The 20,286-nt window shown below is 53.2% G+C and overlaps 2 protein-coding genes across 2 annotated transcripts; both read right to left on the reverse strand.

Annotated features, from left to right (window-relative positions):
• Positions 1–2,251: 2,251 nt before the first annotated feature.
• On the reverse strand, positions 2,252–4,569 carry CSF2 (colony stimulating factor 2). Its single transcript, XM_008014351.3, has 4 exons — positions 4,304–4,569; positions 4,160–4,201; positions 3,369–3,494; positions 2,252–2,560 (listed from the first exon to the last, which is right to left on the reverse strand). Exons 1-4 carry the CDS (start codon positions 4,460–4,462, stop codon positions 2,453–2,455), a joined length of 435 nt encoding a protein of 144 aa, XP_008012542.1. The 5' UTR covers positions 4,463–4,569; the 3' UTR covers positions 2,252–2,452.
• A 10,402-nt stretch (positions 4,570–14,971) lies between these two features.
• On the reverse strand, positions 14,972–17,024 carry IL3 (interleukin 3). The gene is made up of 5 exons (XM_008014350.3): positions 16,863–17,024; positions 16,724–16,765; positions 15,340–15,429; positions 15,171–15,212; positions 14,972–15,067 (listed from the first exon to the last, which is right to left on the reverse strand). The coding sequence occupies exons 1-5, from the start codon at positions 17,022–17,024 to the stop codon at positions 14,972–14,974; spliced, it is 432 nt and encodes a 143-aa protein (XP_008012541.2).
• Positions 17,025–20,286: the final 3,262 nt, after the last annotated feature.

Consider the following 20,286-nt stretch of genomic DNA (forward strand, 5'->3'; position numbering starts at 1 on the left):
AACCCTTCGCCTCACTGGGCCCCTGGTGCAGGGAAATGATGTGTCAGGTTCCCCTAAGAGCAAACAGCAACTTACTTTCAGCTTTGGGCAGATTTTGGTGAGTTCTTCCGTGTCCATATAAACCTTCATTATGTGATGGTCCTGTTTGTCATATTTGTTAATGAGATCCTTCAGGGTGAAGGTAAAGTTCTTTGTAAACTCCCCATAGCAGAGCTCCTGAAACAGGGTTGGGGCTCTGGGATGGTGGTGGTGCACAGCAGGGCACCAGCTGACCCAGCCTTATCCATCCCTGGGTAACCTGGCTGGAAGGAGCCTGGACCCAAGCTCAGGTCCTACCCTGATTCTCCCACAAGGAGACCTGTGGGCCTTGCAGGCCGAGCAGTGGAGACAGTGGGCATCTGCTCTCTCCCTGGGCTCAGGGCTGCACTTGGCTGGGAGGCTTGCCTGCTGGCTAAGCTGGAGGTTCCCTCCCCACACTCTGAACTTTCTCACTCCACCATTGTTATCTCTTCTCTGGGCACTGACTACTGGGATCTCTCTCTCCTTGTTCAAATGTGGTGTGAAAGGTCGCGGGGTAGCTGTTTCTTACCTCACTGGCTTTCTGGGGCCTATTGAAGGAACCCTGGAAGCCAGATAAATTGGTCAGGAGCAAAAAGGGCCACTAAGAGCAAAATAACATTGGATGGAGACCCAGACTTACCTTGTATGTGTTATTGTCAGCCAAGAGTTCTTTCTGAATCTCAGCACAGATTACTGGGTGATTTTTGTGGGGAGACATTGTGGCTACTTTCACTGGGGAAGAAAGGCTGTCTGACTCCCGGAGCACATGAGCCAGGAGCACATATAGGTACATGGTATTACTTGAAGGTGACTCCAAGCTGGTCTGAGCCCTGAGCTTGGCAGCATTTCTGTGGAGAGAGGTACCTATATATGTGAGTCTAAGGAAATTCGAAACCTCTTATCAGTCATCACTGGCTTACGCGGAAAACAGAGAGGACCTTATCGCTGGGCAAGATGTAATTTTCATGCGTTTTCAACAACCACAGCACACTTCATGCATTCTTGCCTGTGCTGTTACTCAGGCTTCGTCCTGAGTGTTCACCCTGACTTCTTATTTGTAATCACACCTGAAGTCACAGTCTTTCTGCATGAGCATGGAGTGGGTCTCTGGCCAGGCCTGGCACCGTCTGCAGGTGCTGACTGAAGCAGAGAGAGCAAGTAGGGTGGTGGGCGCATGACTGAGGACAGTGCCAGGCAGAGGCTAAACCTGCCACAGGCCAGCTTCCCCAGGCCCACCTGTCAAGGAGAGGCTGGCCCTGCTGCCCACCTGATCCTCGGGGCACATCCTCTTCCTCATAGTCCCGGAGGGAGATGAGAGAACAGGTTCAGGAACAAGGCCTTCAGCCCAGCTATCAAAGCAAGGAGAAGGAGGAGGCCTGCTTTGTTTTTAGCCTGCAGGCCATGAGTTTTAGGGAAAAGTGCCTGATTAGATTCAAAATTTCATGTAAAAATAAAAACCAATTCAGAAAAATCCTGCACTACAGCCATGTACCAACAAATTATGACCTTACATTCTGACTCTCAGAGATTAAGATCACCCATTTGGGGGCAAGTTTGGTAAATATGTTGCATTCTGACACCTGTGGTTTGGTTTCTTTTCCCCTGAACAGTTAGTCTATGTGTTATTTACTTTCGGAGTGGTTGAATCCCAGAGTATGAGGGGCAGCGCGTGGGGCACAGGGGCCAAGGCCTCTACAGGGCGGGTATTTTACCTGATCCCAGGGTGGGCCTGTTCAGCCAGTGACCAGCCAACCCCCAGGCCTCCCCAGGAAGGGTGACGCCCTTCTCTGGGACAAGATTTCCCTGGACTGGGACTTCTAGGTGAACTTGAGAGCCATTCTCTGGGGTGGGAGCCCTGAAGCATCCAGGGAAGCCCGTCCAGGTGCGCAGAATTCCGCACCTATGCCCGGCTCTCACCTCCCCTCTGCTCTGACAGTGTTGGCCCTTGGATAGTGCCAAACCCCTGGCAGGCCCCCACCCCCTCCCCACCCCGCTGTTTCCTCCCTTCCCTGCCTCATGGGAAGGCAGGCACCACCAGCATTTGCTCATGGTTGAAAACAAACTAGAACACTGGACACATAGAAGCAGATTTTTAATAATAATTATTATGGTAAAACATTTTGAATAAATATGGAGTATGAACTTAAATAAATAAATAAATAAATATTTAAAAAATATAAATATATAAATATTACTGATTTCTGTCAGTATAAAATATTCCCATTCTTCTGCCATGCCTGTATCAGGGTCAGTGTGGCCCAGGGCAGGTCCGGGCCACTCCCACCATGGCTGTGCCCATCCCTTGGTCCCTCCAAGATGACCATCCTGAGTTTCTAGCTCTTGCTTCATGAGAGAGCAGCTCCCCAGCTTGGCCAGCCTCATCCAGCCGGCCTTACTCCTGGACTGGCTCCCAGCAGTCAAAGGGGATGACAAGCAGAAAGTCCTTCAGGTTTTCTTTGAAACTTTGGAAGGTGATCATCTGGGTTGCACAGGAAGTTTCCTTTAAAAAAAGAAAAATAAAAAACACTTGAGTCCAGGCAAGTGGGTAATGTGGGGGAAGCACCAGTGTGTTTCTGTACTGCCTCTTAGAACTCAGAGACCAGGAGGCCCACTCCAGGACCCACACAATGACCTGGTCAGGTGACACTGCTGCCACCCACGTGTTCCCCAAGGACTGCATAGCTCTGCCGGTGACAGCCAGAGCCAAGGGTCTGACTTAAGTGCCAGCCTGAGGTTGGCCTTCTGGGCAGTCAGACGCCTGCCTCTTTTGGTCCCAGACCAGGGCAGAGCAGGGCGGCTGGGCTGAGGTCGTCTCTGGGCACCCAGAAGGAGTGGAGTCAAGGCCACAGACTTTGCTCCCTTCCCGCAGGAAGGAGTGCCTGAGGTCCTTGTCCATTCCAAGTAGCCTCCCTTCCTTGATCCTCTGCAATTCAGGCACCTCATCTGGGGCCAGAGGAAAGTCCTGCCAGGAGGTGGCACTTGGGCCTGGGCACTTCCTCTGGCCCTTGGGCAGGCCCCAAGTTTCCTTGGGTTTGCCTCACCTCTGACCTCATTAACCATAATGACAATAATGACCAGGATAGGAGCAGCTTCTGCTGGGAGCACTGTGGGCTTCAGTGCTCCGTGGCTCTGACTCCTTGGGATGAAATGGGCTGTCTGCCTCCTCTCTGGAGGGCTAATCATTACATAACTGTTGGCACAGAAACCCCCTGGGATCCTGAACAGCCACAGCCACAGATCTCCCCCCATGTCGACCCCACCCCCTAGATTAAGACATTCCTGCTGGAGGCCCTGCCATAGGCACTCACCGGGGTTGGAGGGCAGTGCTGCTTGTAGTGGCTGGCCATCATGGTCAAGGGGCCCTTGAGCTTGGTGAGGCTGCCCTGCAGGCCCTGCTTGTACAGCTCCAGGCGGGTCTGTAGGCAGCTCGGCTCCTGTGGAAAACGTTGTTCCTCGGTAAGCAGCGGCCAAGTGCCTGCAGTGGTACGGGAACTCTCCACCACTCCTTTCTACTGCTGTCCCCAGCCCCCAGGAGTAGGGCATGGGAGGGGCACAGGCTGGGTCCAGTCATACACCCTGCCCTATCCATGGCAGGCACGAGCCAGCCCTTCTCACTGCCGAGCCCAGACCACCCTCAGCGGTACCTGGAGAGGATCCCAGCCTTAGGGAAGGAGGTGATTCTCACCCCATCATTCAGGGAGAGGGGGGCGGGGCCTCACCTGGACCTACTGGACCCCTCTGTGTCCCTCTGTAGTCAGCACTGTCTCAACAGGACTTGGTCTCAGGGCACAGTGAGCACCCCAAACCTGCAGCTCCTGTCTCATGAAGTGACCCCCACTTTACCACCTGTCCCCTGGTGACTCCTGGCCCTTGAATGCTAGGTCTGCCCATGGCCACTCAGCTGATAAAGGAGCTCATGTGACTGCCACAGGGGCACGGCCAGCAGCCTCTTGAGCACCCAGTTGCTGCCCCCTCCCCCTGCAGCCAGCTGATTAGAGAGAAAGTGGACAACCCTGTGAGGTGCCATCTAAAATGGAGTCCCCACCTCCACCCCAGGGCAGGGGCTTCTGGAAAGCTACATCAGAGAGAAGCATCTTACCTGGAGGTCAAACATTTCTGAGACGACTTCTACGGTTTTATTCTGTAGAAAAGGAAAATGTCATGTTATCAAGCTGACAGGCATAGCCAGTCCGGGGCCAGCGGGGTGGCCTAGGCACGGGCCCACACTCTCTCTCTCACTTACCATCTCAGCAGCAGTGTCTCTACTCAGGTTCAGGAGACGCCGGGCCTCCTGGATGGCATTCACATGCTCCCAGGGCTGCGTGCCGGGGCTGGGCGAGCGGGCGGGTGCAGAGATGCTGCAGGCCACAGTGCCCAAGAGCAGCAGGCCCTGCAGCCACATCCTCCAGAGAACTTTAGCCTTTCTCTCTGTGTACTGGGCTCACTGGCAAAAGAGCTCTTAAATACACAGAGGAAATGATTAATGGTGACCACAAAACGCCAGGGAGGCGGGGGAACTACCTGAACTGTGGAATCTCCTGGCCCTTATCAGCCACACATGGGAACGGTGAGCCTTTTCCCTAGGTGGTCAGGCTCGGGGGTTTTCATTAATGAACCTTTCCAAGAACCGACAGCCCATCCGCCTGCCTCCCTGAGGGCTCTCCAGCCCTCCCTCTCCAGCAGTCTGAATGGGCCTGAGGCTGCCCCCTCCCTCTGAGGGGCACAGTTTGGACTTCCTGGCCTGGAATGACTGGGGTGGGGCGTGGGAGACACTTAGATAGGGCTCCCCATCCTGTCTGTAATCCCAGGGGCCTTTGGGCAGGCCATGCCTGTCCTGGTGCCTCATTCTGACTCCAGCCTTCCTCTTCTCTGGCCACTGTGAGAGACTTGAGTGTGAGGGGAGCTCTCACAGACCTGCCCCACTGACGGTTCACCTGGGCTCCCACCCAGGACCTGGAGCAGCTGGCAACCTCAGTCCAGTAAGGGGGGACCCCTGCCCCTGTGAGCAGATGGAATGACCACCATGTGCACATCCAGCAGCGAGACTACAGCCGCTCTCAGCAAGCTTCAGAGAGGGTGGGGCTGGGCCAAGTCAGGACCCAGAGTCTGACCCTTGGCTCTGGAGCCACCTTGCTGAGTGACTCCTCTCTCTGGTTGTGTGAACCTTGACTCCCTCTGCAGAGCAGGTGTGCCCCTCTGAGGTGGGTGCTACACTCCTACATGTAGCCCCCAGGAGGCACCAGGAGCTTCAGGCTGGCTTCAGGGCTGTGGCTGCACCCATCTCAGGTACAGGGACAATGGCTTCCCCAGCAAGGCCCTCCAGGCTTAATTTCCTACATAGCCCCAGTACCCCCCAACTCCAGAGGCTTTTCTGTGGAAGTAGGAACTGCTTCTGGAAAGCTAAAGGCTCTTGAGGGGCTGACAAGTGTTTGATTTTCACAATGGAGTTCAGAGAAGACAGCACGAGTTTGTGTTTGCACAAGGTATCTGGCTCAGGCTGCCCTGTGGCTGGGTTTCATAGCTAAAGGGGTGTGGGCCCACACGTGCCCATTTCTAGGTGTATGTGTGCTGCTGTGATTGGTTGCATCTGTACATATAGGTGCATGGTGGAGGGGAGGATGTTTTCCATGCAAGTGCATCTATGTGAGTCCTCTTACCTGCTTTATGAAAGGCTCCAGGCCTCTGAAGGTGACCCTGATACTGGAGAAGCTCCCCACCCCAGGTCCAGTGCCTCTGGGCCCTAGAGGCTGATTCAGCCTAAACCAATGGGGTTGGACACAAGCGAGAACATTCTGCTGGACTCAGGTTGGCGAGCCTTCAGAGAGCAGGTGGAATTCATGGCTTTAGCACTGTGGTCTGAGTCTGCAGCCCTGGCAAGTTTCCCTGTATCGTGGGATTTTTTCTGACCTTGCATAGAGAAGCCAAACCTTAGTCCTCCACACCTCACTGTGAGGCCAGGTCCATCCATCTGAGCCTGCGTGGAACACTCCTAGGTGGCCAGGCTGGGTTGGGAACATGAAATGTCCAGGCCCTGGCCCTTCCTCAACCTTTTTTGCAAGACCTTGGCTCAGCTCTTTCCAGGGAGCTCTCGGGAGGGAGATGAGGACATGGATACTACACGTAGATATCACATGTGTTGGATAGCACCCTGGAGGCTGGAGGGCAGGGAAGGGAGCCATAGACAGTGGTTCAGCTGATGGCCAGGGAGGTAGAGAGCCTGTATGACCCATCTGGGAGGGAAGGTCACTTTCCTCCTAGAAATGAGTTGTCATAGCTCAGACAGTCAGTCAACAAGTCTTTCCAATCCACACCAGGCCCTGTTCTGGGGAGAAGGTGAACAGGACCCTCCCACTGGCCCTCACATTTGGCCCTTGAGGCGCTCGGTCTGGTAGGAAACAGACTGCAATGGACCCTCCCACGGTGTGACCTTGACTTGGCAGGGGGAAGTCCAGAGCTGAGGGATCCCAGAGAGCCACCTTTTCTAGCTTGGGGATCCAAGGGGACCAGAGAACTTCCCCAGAGATCCTGCCTGCAAGCCCAGGTTGGAAGGAGATGGGCAGGAGAGGACAGGGGAGAATGTTCTGGGCACAGGGAGCCCTAGGGTTTTAGGAATGGGTATAAGGAACAGGAGGCAGACTCCAGAGAGACTGAGGAGGTAGAATCTCAAAGGGCCGTGGTGCTACAGTGAAGTCACTCAGTCATTCATTATTTTTTGAGCACCTACTAGGTTCCCAGCAGGGAAAAGGGATATAAGGATGACAAAAACGGTCAAGGTCCTGCCTCCAAGAACTTTTTAACCCCATCCATGGAGGAGCAAGATTAGTCTACTCTCCCCCTCCCCACCAAAGCGTGCTTTGAATGTGAGTAAGAGGAGTTAGAATCACCGTCCACATGGCTAAGATAAGGACCCAGGGGACAAAGGAGCAGGTCTTCAGAGTGCGAGGCCCACAGGAAGTTTTGGAGTTTCAGAGGCTGCGTGTACAGGAGACAGATCTGGCAGCGGTACACGTCCGTGTGGTAGCTGAGGCCACGGAAGTTATTCAGGAAGAAGAGCTGAGGGCCAGCAAAGCTGTGTTTAAGGGCTAGGACATAACAGATGGGCAGGTAACAGGCCAGTGGCCAAGGGCCTAGGAGGGAAGGAAAGGAGGAAAGCAAGAGTCATAATGAGAAATCCATTTCGGCAGTGGTGGCCTGCAGGTGCCCAAGTCAGCACATACAGGGCAGAAATCCATGGGTTTGGTGATGAGGTTTGTGGGCAGCCACACATCTTTCTCATGGAAAGATGACATCAGGGCTGAGGCCATGACACAGGCAGGCATTCCTAGATTGCACCGTATTTTAAACAGTGTGAATAGATAGCATCCAGCCAGCCATGCTGACTCAGGGGCTCCGATGGGGCTGTGGCAGGGCAGAGGCGGGGACCACGATGGGTGGTATGACCCCTCTGGGGCCCCCCTTCCTACAGGGACAGGAGAAAACCCTCTGGAAGGAGTTTCCTATGCGTGTCCACCCCACAGGCTCTGTAGGAAACAGGGGCTTGAGTCACTCCAGGATCCTTATCATGAGAGACGTTATCACAAGGGGAAGGAAATGGGCCTCAAAGTCCCTTCGGTCCCATGGCACCCCTGCACAGACTTCAGGGCTGATCTGATCTTCTTTGACCTGTCCACCCCTTGGTGAGGGTCCTTGTTATCTCTGGGGGCCTGAGATCTGGGAGACCAGTGGTCGGCCCAGTCCACACAACCAGTGACCACAGAGTCAGAATTTGAACCCGTATCCATTCCTGCTATCCTAACGTTTTCCATTGTCTTGGGGTCAGGAAGCTGGGAAATGCTGGTCACCTGATTGGACCAGCAGGGAGTGGATCCAGCATGCTTGTCCCCTCAAGGCAGCTGTAAAGAGAGATGCCTGCCAGGTGTGGGCAGGTAGGCTGGAGTGGTCTGTGACTGTCCCAGGGAAGTCTGGGGTGAAGGCAGAGTTTCCCCAGCAGATCCTGCCATCCAGGCATCTCTATGCCCTAGGCTTGGTCTCTTGTCCTTACCCAGCCACCACCGACACCTGAAGCATAGGAAAGTCCCTCCTCCCTGAGCCTCAACCTCTGCATCTGTACAATGGGTTAGTGGCCACTGCCTCACAGAGGAAACTGTTGCCTGCCCCAGGAAACTTTGTGGGAGATCCTTCCAGGGAAGAGGCAGTGCTTCGATTTCTCCTCTCCCCAGTGCTAGGAGAGATTTCTGAAGCCCAAACTGGTCAGAGGAGCAAGGCTTGCTGGAGTTTCTAGGGACAGCTGCCCCTTGCCCAGCCCTAGCCCCAGAGGGCACCTTTCTGGACACACACGGTGAGGTAGGGAGTCCAGCCTCCACCCGAGTCAGGGCTCCCGGCTCCTGCATCACCAACAGGAGATCCTGGTACTGCATGGCACTGTGAGTGGTTTGCCCTTCCCTTGTCACTCCAGACCACACAGGACACATGAAGCAACATCTCTGGCTTCTGCGGTTTCAGTCCCAGTCTGTCCGCACCTGCATCCCCTCTGTCTCGGTCCACAAATGTACACCTCAAAAAGGGAAGCTGCCCTGGCCAAGCTCCAGTTCCAGTTTGGTCTCTGGGTATTCCCAGGTTCCTGGCACTGGGAAGTCTTGACTGGCCTGGGAGGATCTGAGGGTGGTTAACCCTCAACCATGTGTGGTCTCTGCATCTATTCAGCCAAGCTTCCAGGAGGGTCTGCTGTGGAGTATGCACCTCACAGGCCCCTTGTACTCTAAGCGAGCTCTCTTCTGGTGGTCCCGTGGGGTGGGGGACAGGGAGCACAAGGTCCACACTCATAGTCAGAGACATGGAGGCCATTTGCTGTGATGGCGGAGACACAAGGCCACAGAGAGGTTTGAGAGGTCAGCCCATGCTGCCCTGGAATGGCAAGTTTGAGAGGCCAGGGGACCTCCAGGAAGACTCAGTCAGTTGTGGCCATGTGGGTCTGGAAGTCAGGGTATTTGGAAGTCACTGGTAAAGAGGAGGCTCCTGACACCAGAGGGGCCGTTGAGAGTGAGCCAGGCAGGAAGCAGTAGCAGGATGTCAACTTTTAAGGATGGCCAAGGACAATGAGACCTCCTTGTTTGCTTCTTTGTTCTTGGGGCTTCCTCGTTTTCCCTCAGGATCTGGCAACTCCACCATGCACATTACTCAGGCAGAGGAGTCCTTGTGGACACAAACACCCCGTGGGTGCGCCAGGCCTGCCCACCACAGCGCCCTCCCCGACTTGTCTACTGCTTGCCCAGTGTACTCCCTCTAGGGCCGGAAATGCATCCCCTGCCTCTGAGTCTCTGCTCTGAGCCTCATCTCCAGCTGGGAGGGTCATCAGGCACCCAGAGGGGCCACTGCCTGTGTCTGCCCTCTTGGGAAGAGCCATCAGGAGGTACATTAAAAATCAAAAGTAGGAGAAATCATGAGACCAGAAGCCTTTATAATTTTTGAAGTCCTGCGGGCATCCGTTCCTGCCCTCTATGTCTGGAGCGACAGTCTGGGTCAAGATGCCAGGTGGAAGTCCCAGGCCCTTGCCCGGCTCACAAACCTGCATCCCCCTGGAACTGATGGCTCAGAACTGAGGTGGCAGATACGGGATTTCTGCTCTCAGCAGAACGAGTAGTTCTGGAATGAGCCTCCTCCGAGACTTTTCTGGATCCCCCACGTGTCCCCCAGGCTTTTCCTGAGGCCCTGTTTGGACGGGCACAGCTCGCTGCATGACCTTGGACTGTGGCCTGCCCCTTCTGAGTCCCAGCTGGCTCTCCCCACAGGGCATGCAGCACTACTTTTGCAGGCTGTTGGGAGATGCACTGGATATCTGCACGGGAAGGTGTTTCTGTTTTGGTTTTCTGTTTTGGCTTGCTAGGTGCCTCCATCTAGCCTCAGTCTCCCTGTCCATCAAAGAGAGGGGAGTGGTTTCCAGGGTCCGGACCAGCCTCCTGGCCTTGTCATGCCCTGGAGGCGAGTGTCAATTTAGGCTTCCCTCATGGGACCTGGGCCTATGTAGACCAGAGACCCACTGTGTGGGGGAGTCCTCCCTGGTTCAAGGCTCTCTGAATGGTAGCGGCGGCTGCCCAGTGTTTTTATTCCTCATGCTCAGGAGAGCCTTGGCCCGGCCCATGGGATCAGGACATAGAGCAGATGCGCAGCCGGTGCTCATGAAGGGAGGCAGGGAAGGAGACCCCTGCTTTGCTGCTCAGCCTTCGCTCCAGCGCCCGCTGCCCTCTGTTGCCTCGCTGCAGCTGTCTTCCCTCCCTGACACCCTGACTTGGCCCCTCTCGGGGCACACACACCACCCCCACAGCCTGCTGTCCTTGCTGCCTGCCGGTCTCCAGCACAGCCCACTTTCCCTCCAGGAAAGGGCTGAGTCTCCAAGTGCAGGCTCCAGGCAAGTCTCTGCCGAAGCAGGTCCCGGGAGCAGCCTGGGTCAAGGGCTTGTGAGTCTGAGGAGGAGGCAAGGAGGCCTCACCCCAGAAGGATTCCATGGACCCCGCAGGGCAGGGAGGGCTCATGGAGGGGAAAGGGAAGGGGTCACATCATGAACCACGGCTGAAGGTGGAGTTAAGCTTGGGGTCTTTGGGGGGCCTGAGTGGGAGCTGGAAGAGGCCTTGACAATCAGCCATGGCAGGGGACAGCTGGGAACCAGGGTCTCTCTCAGAAGTCCCTTAAGGCATGGGGACAGAGACAGAGAGGAGCACAGAGGACCCTGGATCTAAGCCCCCAGCATGTGTGTTGGTTGTGGGGAGGGGGTGCCGGGTAGGAAGACAGGACAGATGGGCATGTAGAGGCATTTACTGGGCAGCATGAGAGTGGTCAGGTGAGAAGTGTGGAGCTGAGGCACTGATGCTGCGCTGCTCACTGTGGGGCTGGAACCGGGAGGTTGTAGGGCAGAAGTTACCATGGGAGGCTTGGATCCAGTCAAGGGGAGACCCCAGGCATGACCAGAGTCAGACTTAAAGAATTCCTGGGCCTCAGTGGGCACTGGTGAACCACTATTGCTTAAGGATTCAGAAGCTCTGGACTCAAATAATCTTCATTTTTCTGCCTCAGTCTCTGTCTGTGTAATGGGGCTAATCACAGCCTGAGTGCCTGGGTCATTGTGGGAATTCTTCGAGTCCCTTCTCAGTCCAGGAGGGCAGCAGCAACTTTGCTGATCCACCTCATTGAGCCTGACCTGAGGCTTCCGAGGGGGAAAGTTGGGCCCCTAGTCCCCACCCCTGATCCACACCACCTCTGCCTCCTCTCCCTCTCTCCCACCATGGGTCCCACATCTTCCTGGGCCCAGGGATCCCCCTCTGCTGGGCTAGCTCCTGTTTCCTCCAGCAGCACTCTCCCTCTGCGCTGGCTCCTTCCTGTTGGTGTTAAACACAGTGTCTGCCATGGCTCCATCCTGTCCTTCCGCCTCCCTCCACCCTCCACTCCTCAGGCCATGGTCGTCCAGTCTTGCGGTCTCCACAGTGGCCAGGCTGGGCTGGGCTGGGCTGGGCTGGCCTGGGATCAGGGAGGGAAGAATGCGGAGAAGAGACTAGCTAAGACTCAGAGGTGCCTGGGGCCCAGACTGGCTGGGCTCCAGGGGCAAAAGCAGTGACCCAGGGCACCGCCTTCACCTTGGACACCCGGCACCCAGCCACACTCTGGCCTCTGCACTACTTAGACTCTCCTGTGCCTCCGCTTACCTTGTCTTCTCGACCTCCATGCCCTCCTCCCCCAGGGTATCTGCCTCCTTCCCTCCCTGTGCCTTTCCCACCCTTCTCTGCTGGATGAACTTCTCAGGCCCCTTCTGCACCACCTGTGGGCAGTGCCTCTGAGGAGGTCCACGCCCATCCGTCGGTCCTGTGCTGTCTGTAATGATCCCCACCGCACTGTGCGGGGCCAACTGCACATGGCCGGGAGGCCCAAAAGGCCTGGCCCAGTGCCTCACCTATGCCCACCCCAGCCTGGGGGAGCTATGGAGAGTCCTCAGAGCAGTTGCTCCACTGACTCAAATGGGGGCTTGAGGCCAGGGCAGAAGGAACAGAGCCCCTTCCTGGAGTGGAAGGATTCCTGTCAGGGGGTGAGGCTGGTTGTGCCTTCTGAGTTATGCCCTCCTTAGGCACTTGCCTTTCTGTCAATTTTCCCTTTGTTCTTTTTCTCTGCATTTCCAAGTTTTTCAGTAAAGAGTATATATGCTTTCCCATCTTCCCCTCCAGTGAAAAACAATAATGTTTTTTTTTTGAGACTGAGTCTCACTCCCACAATAGTATTTTTCAGTGAAAAACAAAATTCCTGGCTGAGAGCTGTAATCCACCTTCCCCCTGAGGAGACACCTGGGATGTGGGAAGGCAGAAACTTGGGCCTTCCCTGGCGGTTCTGGGATTTATAATGGGGCGATGCTGCCCCCTGGTGCCATCTGGACACATAGACCTGGCTCAAAGGACAGGCCCCACATCCTAATACCATCACCATGGGGATTCAATTTTAACATATGAATTTGGAGGGAACATAAACCTTTTGTCTAAAGCGTGTAGAAATTTCCCCAACCTGTCCAGGAACTGACTGCCACTTGGTTCTGGTCCCAACCTGGCTTTAAGCTGCAGTCTATACTATTTCAGAAGGGCAGCAAGGAGCCCTCAGCACATTTGAAAAGGCCCACCTGCTGCCCTCTCCAGCATGTCACCTCCACCTGCCACCCTCTGGCCAGCCACAGGTCCTGCCAACTGGCCTCTTGCACCAGGTCCAACCACTAACCCTGCCTCTTGCCTGCATCAGTCACTAACACAGGACCAGCAGAGGAGATGGCTGCTGACCCACTCTCCAGGGTGTGAAGAGGAGGTGACAAGCAGCGACTCATCTGGGAACATGAGACTGGGGCACAAATGCTGCCTCAGCCCAGGATGAAAACAGGACCAGCTGTCACATGCGAGAGGGAGGGAAAGTGAGGGCTGGGGGGCTGGGTGTACAGGAGACTTGGGAAACCCAGTCCAGAGTCAGACCTCTCACCGCACCCTCTAAGGCCTGACTGCTCCAGGACCCTGGTGTGCCCTGAGACCAGTGGCACACACCTCTCCCTACTGGTCAATTCAGAAACTGCAGCAGCATCCTCTATATCTCCTCCCAGGCTAAGTCCAACGACAAACATCCCGGGATGGATCAAGGTGGAAAAGAGGAAAAAGGGAGACAGGACCCCAGCACCTGGTGTCAGCCTCTGAAGCTTTTCTGGGACTTGGGAGGAATCAGAGAGGATGCTATTGCTGCTTATGTGGTGACAGAGGAAGACCCCTCTGCCCCTCCTTCCACCGGCAGACTGGACGAGGGCCACAGGGTGGTGTGCAGGGGCATTAGAGGGGGGCACTCCTGCCTCCAGGCTGGCCTGCACCACCTCTGGGCCACACTGGCTGTCCCTCCAGTGGGTCCCTGTGTACCCACCTATTTCAGAGGAGGGCCCCATCCTGGGACAGTGTGGACAGTCCAGAGGTGGGCAGAGTTTGAGTTGGTCCATGGAATAGGAGCTCATCATGCCAAGTCAGGGCATGCCATACTGAGGTGACAGTGTGGATAGAAGCTCAGGGGCATGAAGAGAGGCTTCATGGAAGCCTCTGTAGGAAGTCCCAGCACTCCTGTTGGCTGGAGCATTGATTAGGGTTGTAGCCATGGGGAAATAGAAGCAACAGTTGGAGGCGAGCCTTATATGTTGTCCTAAGGATATGGACAAGGTCCAGAAGACCCCGAGGACTGGAGGATTCAGTATAGATCCACATGGTCAGATTTGCATTTTCTAAAACTCCGTCTGGCTCCCCAGTAGGGCACAGATTGTCAGGGTGTGGGTTCCAGGGCTGGCCGGGAAGCCTGCAGGGGGGCTGCTAAATCATCAGGCAGGAGAGGTTGGGGGCTTAGGCAGGGGTGGGGACTCCAGGCTTGGAAGGTCTTAAAGGAGTGGAATCAAGGGTTGGGTGGCCTGTGTCAGCAGAACCTGCTGCATTGTGGGGATCAGGGGATGTTGGTCCTTGAACTTGGCCCTGGGAGGAGCAGGGGCGGCTGCTGCAGTTTCTGGAAGGACCACTAGGGGGAGACGTGCCACAGGATTAGTGTGCTCCAGAGCCCCGGCGACCTGAATTCAAGCCCCAGCTGGGCCACTATCAGCTGTGTGACCTTAGGCAGTTGCTCAACCACGCTGAACTTCAGTTTCCCGTGAAACGGAGAAAACATACTCTTGGTTGGTGTGAGGAATAAGTTAGGTAGCACAGGTAAAGTGCTGAGAATGGCTCCTGGTACCTGGTAGCAGTTCTGTGGATATTCAAGATGGCTAGGGTTATCATCACCTTTCTGGAAATGGGGGTGGCAGGAGGGCAGTGTGAGAACAAGCTCACACAGACAGCATCCACGTGGCAGGATCAAGCCACCCAGGATTCGTGGCACACCTATCTCCTCTAAAATGGTCACTAAGTCCCGAATCAAATTGAAACACTGGTAACAAAGCAGTTGTTCAGAGTCTGATTTATTCTCACACATCCCTAGGAACTAGTTTAAAACTCGAGGTACAAATGAACATGCTTCCCACCCTACTCTGAGTTTTTTGCAGAAGCAGCAGGACATGGCTCCTCTGCTGAAATAAATACACTTCACACTCCAGAAAGCAATAAATAAATAAATACATAAATAAATAGTCTCAATGGGATAAAAATGAGAACACAACTGCACAAGGCCAAATGGGAGCTGCACATTTCAGAAATTAGATAATTAACAATTCGTCTGATGCCACAGGAAAAGGTGAAATGCTTCTGGTCCCGGACTGTGTGAGAGATGACCCAGAGGTTTCAGAAGTTCTGCTGTTTTCAATGTCCTGAAGTTCTGTGGTGAGAAGACCCAGAGAACGAGCTGGACGTTGGACTCACGAGATCTCGAGGCTCAGAGTCGTCTATTGAGCCTGCTCATTCTCAAGGGTTTTCAGATAGAACTTCAGTTTCCTCCGGAAGTCATTCCGGTCACCGTTCGTGATACGGATTGGAGGTCGCTATAAAGAAACCAAGAAGGTGGGATTAGGTGAGTCCAGGCTATAATGGTGATGACCAACTGAGGAGCAAGCCACGACAGGGGCATCTTGGGGGACAGCTTACCGTGGGTGCGGCCGTGGCCATGGGCAGGCATGGTGGGAGATTCTGTGGAAAGAGATCAAAGCAGATGGTCAGAGATTCCCTTGGAAAGGGAGTGGGCCCTGCTGTCATCCTCCCCAGAGGCAGGGCAGGGCCAACACAGGGATCCCAAACCCTCAACAGCTTCACATACCTTAAGAATGCTCTCGATTGCTGATGCGTTCTGTAAACTCTTGACAGCCTTACTGAATGCCTCCAGGTTTGACCTTCGAAGGTTTTTTTCCTAACAGGGCAGAGAATACACTTACAGGGGAAAGGTTACGGAGTATCCCTCCCACAAGCAGCTGGAAGTCACCCCCACGGTTTCCCAAGCCCACTCTCGGGTTCTCTCCTAGTCCCATTCTTGCCTCAGGTGGGTCCCTGCCCAAGAGCACAGGCCTAAAAGTGAGTGGCAGGCAGGACCTGGTTTCCTCAACCCCCAGTCTCTGGCTCCATGTGAGCTGCCTGAAGGGCCTAGGTGGGCTGGGTGCAGTGACTCAAGCCTGTAATCCCAGCATTTTGGGAAGCCGAGGCAGGCAGATAACCTGAGGTCAAGTTTAAGACCAGCCTGACCAATATGGTGAAAGCCCAACTCTACTAAAAATACAAAAATGGGAGTGGTGGTGCATGCCTGTAGTCCCAGCTACTTGGGAGGCTGAGGCAGGAGAATGGCTTGAACTTGGGAGGCAGAGGTAGCAGTGAGCCAAGATCATGCCACTGCACTCCAGCCTGGGCAACAGAGTGAGACTCTGTCTCAAAAAAAAAAAAAAAAAAAAAGGTGGGGAGGGGGGACCTAGGTGGATCTTTCTGCACTTGGGGGAGAAAATATCTCCAAAAAGAAACTCTACAAAAGGCAGGGGGTCTTCCAAGGGAAGTGTTTGTAGCTCAAAGGCTGATAACAGTGTTCATGCCCTGACTGAATTAAAGTCTCCTAGAAATCAAGAAGAAAATCACAGAGACCCCAACATGGAAGTGAGTGCAGCATGTGAGCAGTGAGTGCCCCAAGTACAGATGGCCCAGGAACTCAGCAAAGGCTTCCACTTCTTGTTTGACCCAAGAAATGTCATGCAAACATGAGACAGAACCATTGCAACCAACTGGAACCATGAAAAATCACTGTAAATGATAATGCCACAACCAATAAGGGTGGAAAACACAAACTCAAGTTTTAAAGGGAAAAAGAAGCTGGCACATCTGTGGGGTAAATTTCTGTCTGTCAGTCCAGAGTCTGTCCTACCAAAAACTGACCTTAAGGCCCTTAGTATTCCTCACCTAGAACTGCCTTTTCATTTTCTAATTTAAAAGTCATTTTCATTCCTATAGCCATGGCTGTGGCCACGTATTGAACCCTTAAGTGCCAGATGCTGGGCCAGAACGCTTTGCACATTGTGTCATTTGATTGTCATAACAATCCCACTGAGACAGGCGCTATTAACCCTATTTTACAGATGAAGAAAGCAAGGCTAGGTAAGATGGAATGACATGGCTGAAGTCACCCAGGCAGGAAGTGGATTGGGATCCAGGGGCTGAGCTCTTACCACCAGAATGGCTCGGTCTTCCCCATTGAGGTTGTTGAAGTCCTGTGGGGTGAAGGGAGAGAGAGGCCCATGAGGCCTGTTGGCCTGAGGCAGCCACCACCCCTCCCTGCTGCAGGCCAGTCTTATCCCAGCTACTCACCAGCGAAGGCAAAGGTGGCTGGTTTAAGTGTGTTATAATTTCATCGATCATGTTAGAGCAGTTAGCCCAGCTTATCTTTAAGGACGTTGTCTGGGTCATGGGAGCTTGGAGTCCGGGGCTGACCAGGAGATGGAGCAGGAGCAGGACGGGCAGGAGGCTCATGTTTGGATTGGCGGGAGGCACTCTGTCTTGTTCTGGTCCTTCGTGGGGCTCTGAAGAGTTGGCAACAGCCTCCCGCCTTATATGTGCAGCAGCACGGTGCCCACAACCCCGGGCAAGGCGGGGGGCGGGTGGTGTGGTGCAGGCGTCGGAAGGATCTTTATCTGACATGGAACCTCCATAGAAAACCACAGACGTAATTATTCATCCATGACTTTCTAGTACTCAAGATCAGTGAAACAAGAAAAAAGATTACTTAAAGGGTATCCCCTCATCTTGTCAAGGAGGATGAGAGATGGGAAGCATGGCAGCAGGTGAGAGGATCCCTGTGGCAGGAAGGGGAAGCCTGACTCAGCTCACTCAGGCCTCCTGCCCAGCGGGATCTCGTCTGCCATCACCTCCAGGTGGCCTTCTGCTACCCGCCCTGCTTGGTCCTGGTGGGTGGCCAGGAGGCCACTGGAACAGATGAGTTTGTCTGGTAGCCAGTCGCACTGCTCAACATCCATGTGCAGCCTCAGGCTCTGAGAAGCACATCTCTTGGTGCCCCCTCCCAATGTGGAATTACTGGTGTTCCAATCGCCAGTGGTTTGTCCCATGGGCTTCGGGCAGCTTCTCCTTGACACTTTGTTTCTGGTGGGTGACCAAGAGCACTCAGGCCCCAGGTGGCCATTCTCTTACTTGTCTGCTAGCAGTGGCATGGCTGTTCCCTGCGATGTGGGACTCAGCCCCTGCAGGAGGCCTGGCTGCAGCCCCTGGCAGTACCTCTGGTATCACCGAGAGCTGAGCTTAGGTACCTGAGGACAGGAGCTCTTGAGGACACTGTCACTGGGAGCTGGGGGAGGGGCTGGCCTGGGAGGTTTAGGAGGTAGAATTGGCATGGTCTGAGGGGCGAGGTCAAGGGAGGAGAGGAGAAAGGAGAGCAGCTCCCTGGTTTCAGGCTGGGCCTCAGGCTGCTGGGGCAGGGATTGGCAGGAAACAGTTGTATTGAGAGGTCTCGATCCCTGTCTGTGCTGAGCATGGATTTGCCAGGTGCAGGCCCAGTAGGCAAGGTTTGCAGAGAGGGGATGCAAGAGGGCACAGACCATGGGGAAATCCACAACGGGCCTGAAAAGCTGCAGCCAGATAGGAAGCAGGAAACCAAAGAGGACGGGGGTGGTGATCCCAGAGGGCAGCCCCTGAGGGAAGAGGCGCCCCCTGATACGGGCCTGTGTTGAGGCCTGCCTGACCCACCCCATGGGGTAGGGACTTTTGGTAAAGGGATGAGTGTGATGGGGACGTGTGGAAGAATTCTTCAAGATGATTGGCCCCGGGTGGGAGGGAGAGGAGAGCAGGATGGAAAGGCCAGGGTCTGGGTCGTGGTGCGGTGTGATGTGATCAGTGTGGGGAGATGGAGGATAGGAGGTTATGCTGAGGCAGGGGAATTTGGGTGCTTTGGGCTTCTGAGCATAAGCAGATCAGGTGAAGACAAGAACCAGGATGTGGCTGTGGGGAGGCAGGTGAAGAAGCTGTGACTCAAGGCCATGCTGTGAGGATAATTTATGTAGCTCCTGGCTCAGTTCCAGGCTGGGCCGTGGACCAGGAGGAGCCCTAGGTTGTGGACCCAGAGTGGAGTCTCACAGGCACAACTCAACACAACACAGAGGAGCCTTAGGACCAGCTTGGGTACTCGGTAGGCACAATTCATTCAACAGATGTCTACAAAGCACTTGCTGTGTGTCGGCACTGTGAATAAAACAGACGTGGTAACCTCCACTAGCAGCTCAGTCTTGTGAGGAGACAGATTTCAAGTCTTGCTACCCTTCCTGTGGTCCCAGACTCGCAGGTCAGCACTGCCTGGGAGCTTGTTAGCAGTGCCAACCCTCAGGCCCCAGCCCAGACTTTCTGAATCAAAAATTGCATTTTGACAAGATCCTCGATGATTCAGTGACATTTGAGGGGCTCTGATCTAACTACCTCATCAACCTTAGCTCCGGTAGGGTCCCCTATTGCCCCAGGGATCCAGAGTTTGTTCCTTGCATACTCAAGTATTCAGTAACACCAAGGTACCATATAAATGTTTTGGGGACTTGTGCACAAATAATGTGATTCCTTATAGAGAAACGCTGTATTTTTTTTTTAATGTAAGTGGGCTTTTCTAGGGAATTTTAAAGCTTAATGAATTTAAAGCTGTGGAGACAAAACATTCCTGTATATTTTTTTGTTTCTTTAAAAGGCAAGACTTTGTGTTGTAACCATGCATGCCCACAAAATCCTGAGTAGTAGTAGTAGTATAAATCTTGTCATTTGTAGTGTTTCTCTCTTGTTTTAAAAATGATTATATACCAGCCTGAGCAACTTGGCAAAACCTCGTCTCTACAAAAGGTAGAAAAAGTTAGCCAGGTGTTGTGGTGCACACCTGTGGTCCCAGCTACTTGGGAGGCTGATGTGGGAGGACTACCTGAGCCTGGGAGGTCAAGGTTGCAGTGAGCTGTGATTGTGCCACTGCACTCCAGCCTGGGTGTCGGAGTGAGACCATCTCTCCAAAAAAATTATATATATATTTTATATATAATATAATATAATATATTATGTATAAAAATTATATATTTTATATAATTATATATTTTAATATATTTTTATATAATTATATATTTAATATATATACTATATAATTATATATAATTATATATTTTATATATGTGTTATATAATTATATATAATTATATGTTATATATTTTAATATAGATTATATGTAATTATATATTTTAACGTATATAATTTTATATATAATTGTATATTTTAATATATATATTTTTTATTATACTAGTTCTAGGGTACATGTGCACAATGTGCAGGTTTGTTACATATGTATACAGGCGCCATGTTGGTGTGCTGCACCCATTAACTTGTCATTTACATTAGGTATATCTCCTAATGCTATCCCTCCCCTCTACCCAATAGGACCCGGTGTGTGATGTTCCCCTTCCTGTGTCCAAGTGATCTCATTGTTCAGTTGCCACCTATGAGTGAGAACATGCGGTGTTTGGTTTTCTGTTCTTGCGATCATTTGCTGAGAATGATGGTTTCCAACTGCATCTCATGTCCCTACAAAGGACGCGAACTCATCCTTTTTTATGGCTGCATAGTATATGATATATAATTATATATTTTAATGTATATAATTATATATATTTAATATATATTTTATATGTATATAGGTATATATTTATATATATATATTTATATACATATATGTATACACACACACACACAGTTTATTAAAGGC

Source organism: Chlorocebus sabaeus, chromosome 23, assembly GCF_047675955.1.
Source record: "Chlorocebus sabaeus isolate Y175 chromosome 23, mChlSab1.0.hap1, whole genome shotgun sequence".
Taxonomy (NCBI): domain Eukaryota; kingdom Metazoa; phylum Chordata; class Mammalia; order Primates; family Cercopithecidae; genus Chlorocebus; species Chlorocebus sabaeus.

What these genes read in the sequence shown, in the direction of transcription:
- CSF2 (XM_008014351.3), bottom strand. Translation starts at nt 4,462, where the DNA reads ATGTGGCTGCAGGGCCTGCTGCTCTTGGGCACTGTGGCCTGCAGCATC. An exon ending in GAGACACTGCTGCTGAGATG is followed by an intron (nt 4,202 to 4,303) that starts GTAAGTGAGAGA and finishes CCTTTTCTACAG; the next exon opens with AATAAAACCGTAGAAGTCGT. An exon ending in CAGAAATGTTTGACCTCCAG is followed by an intron (nt 3,495 to 4,159) that starts GTAAGATGCTTC and finishes CGTTTTCCACAG; the next exon opens with GAGCCGAGCTGCCTACAGAC.
- IL3 (XM_008014350.3), bottom strand. Translation starts at nt 17,024, where the DNA reads ATGAGCCTCCTGCCCGTCCTGCTCCTGCTCCATCTCCTGGTCAGCCCC. An exon ending in CAATCGAGAGCATTCTTAAG is followed by an intron (nt 15,213 to 15,339) that starts GTATGTGAAGCT and finishes CTCTTTCCACAG; the next exon opens with AATCTCCCACCATGCCTGCC. An exon ending in TGGCCACGGCCGCACCCACG is followed by an intron (nt 15,068 to 15,170) that starts GTAAGCTGTCCC and finishes GTTTCTTTATAG; the next exon opens with CGACCTCCAATCCGTATCAC.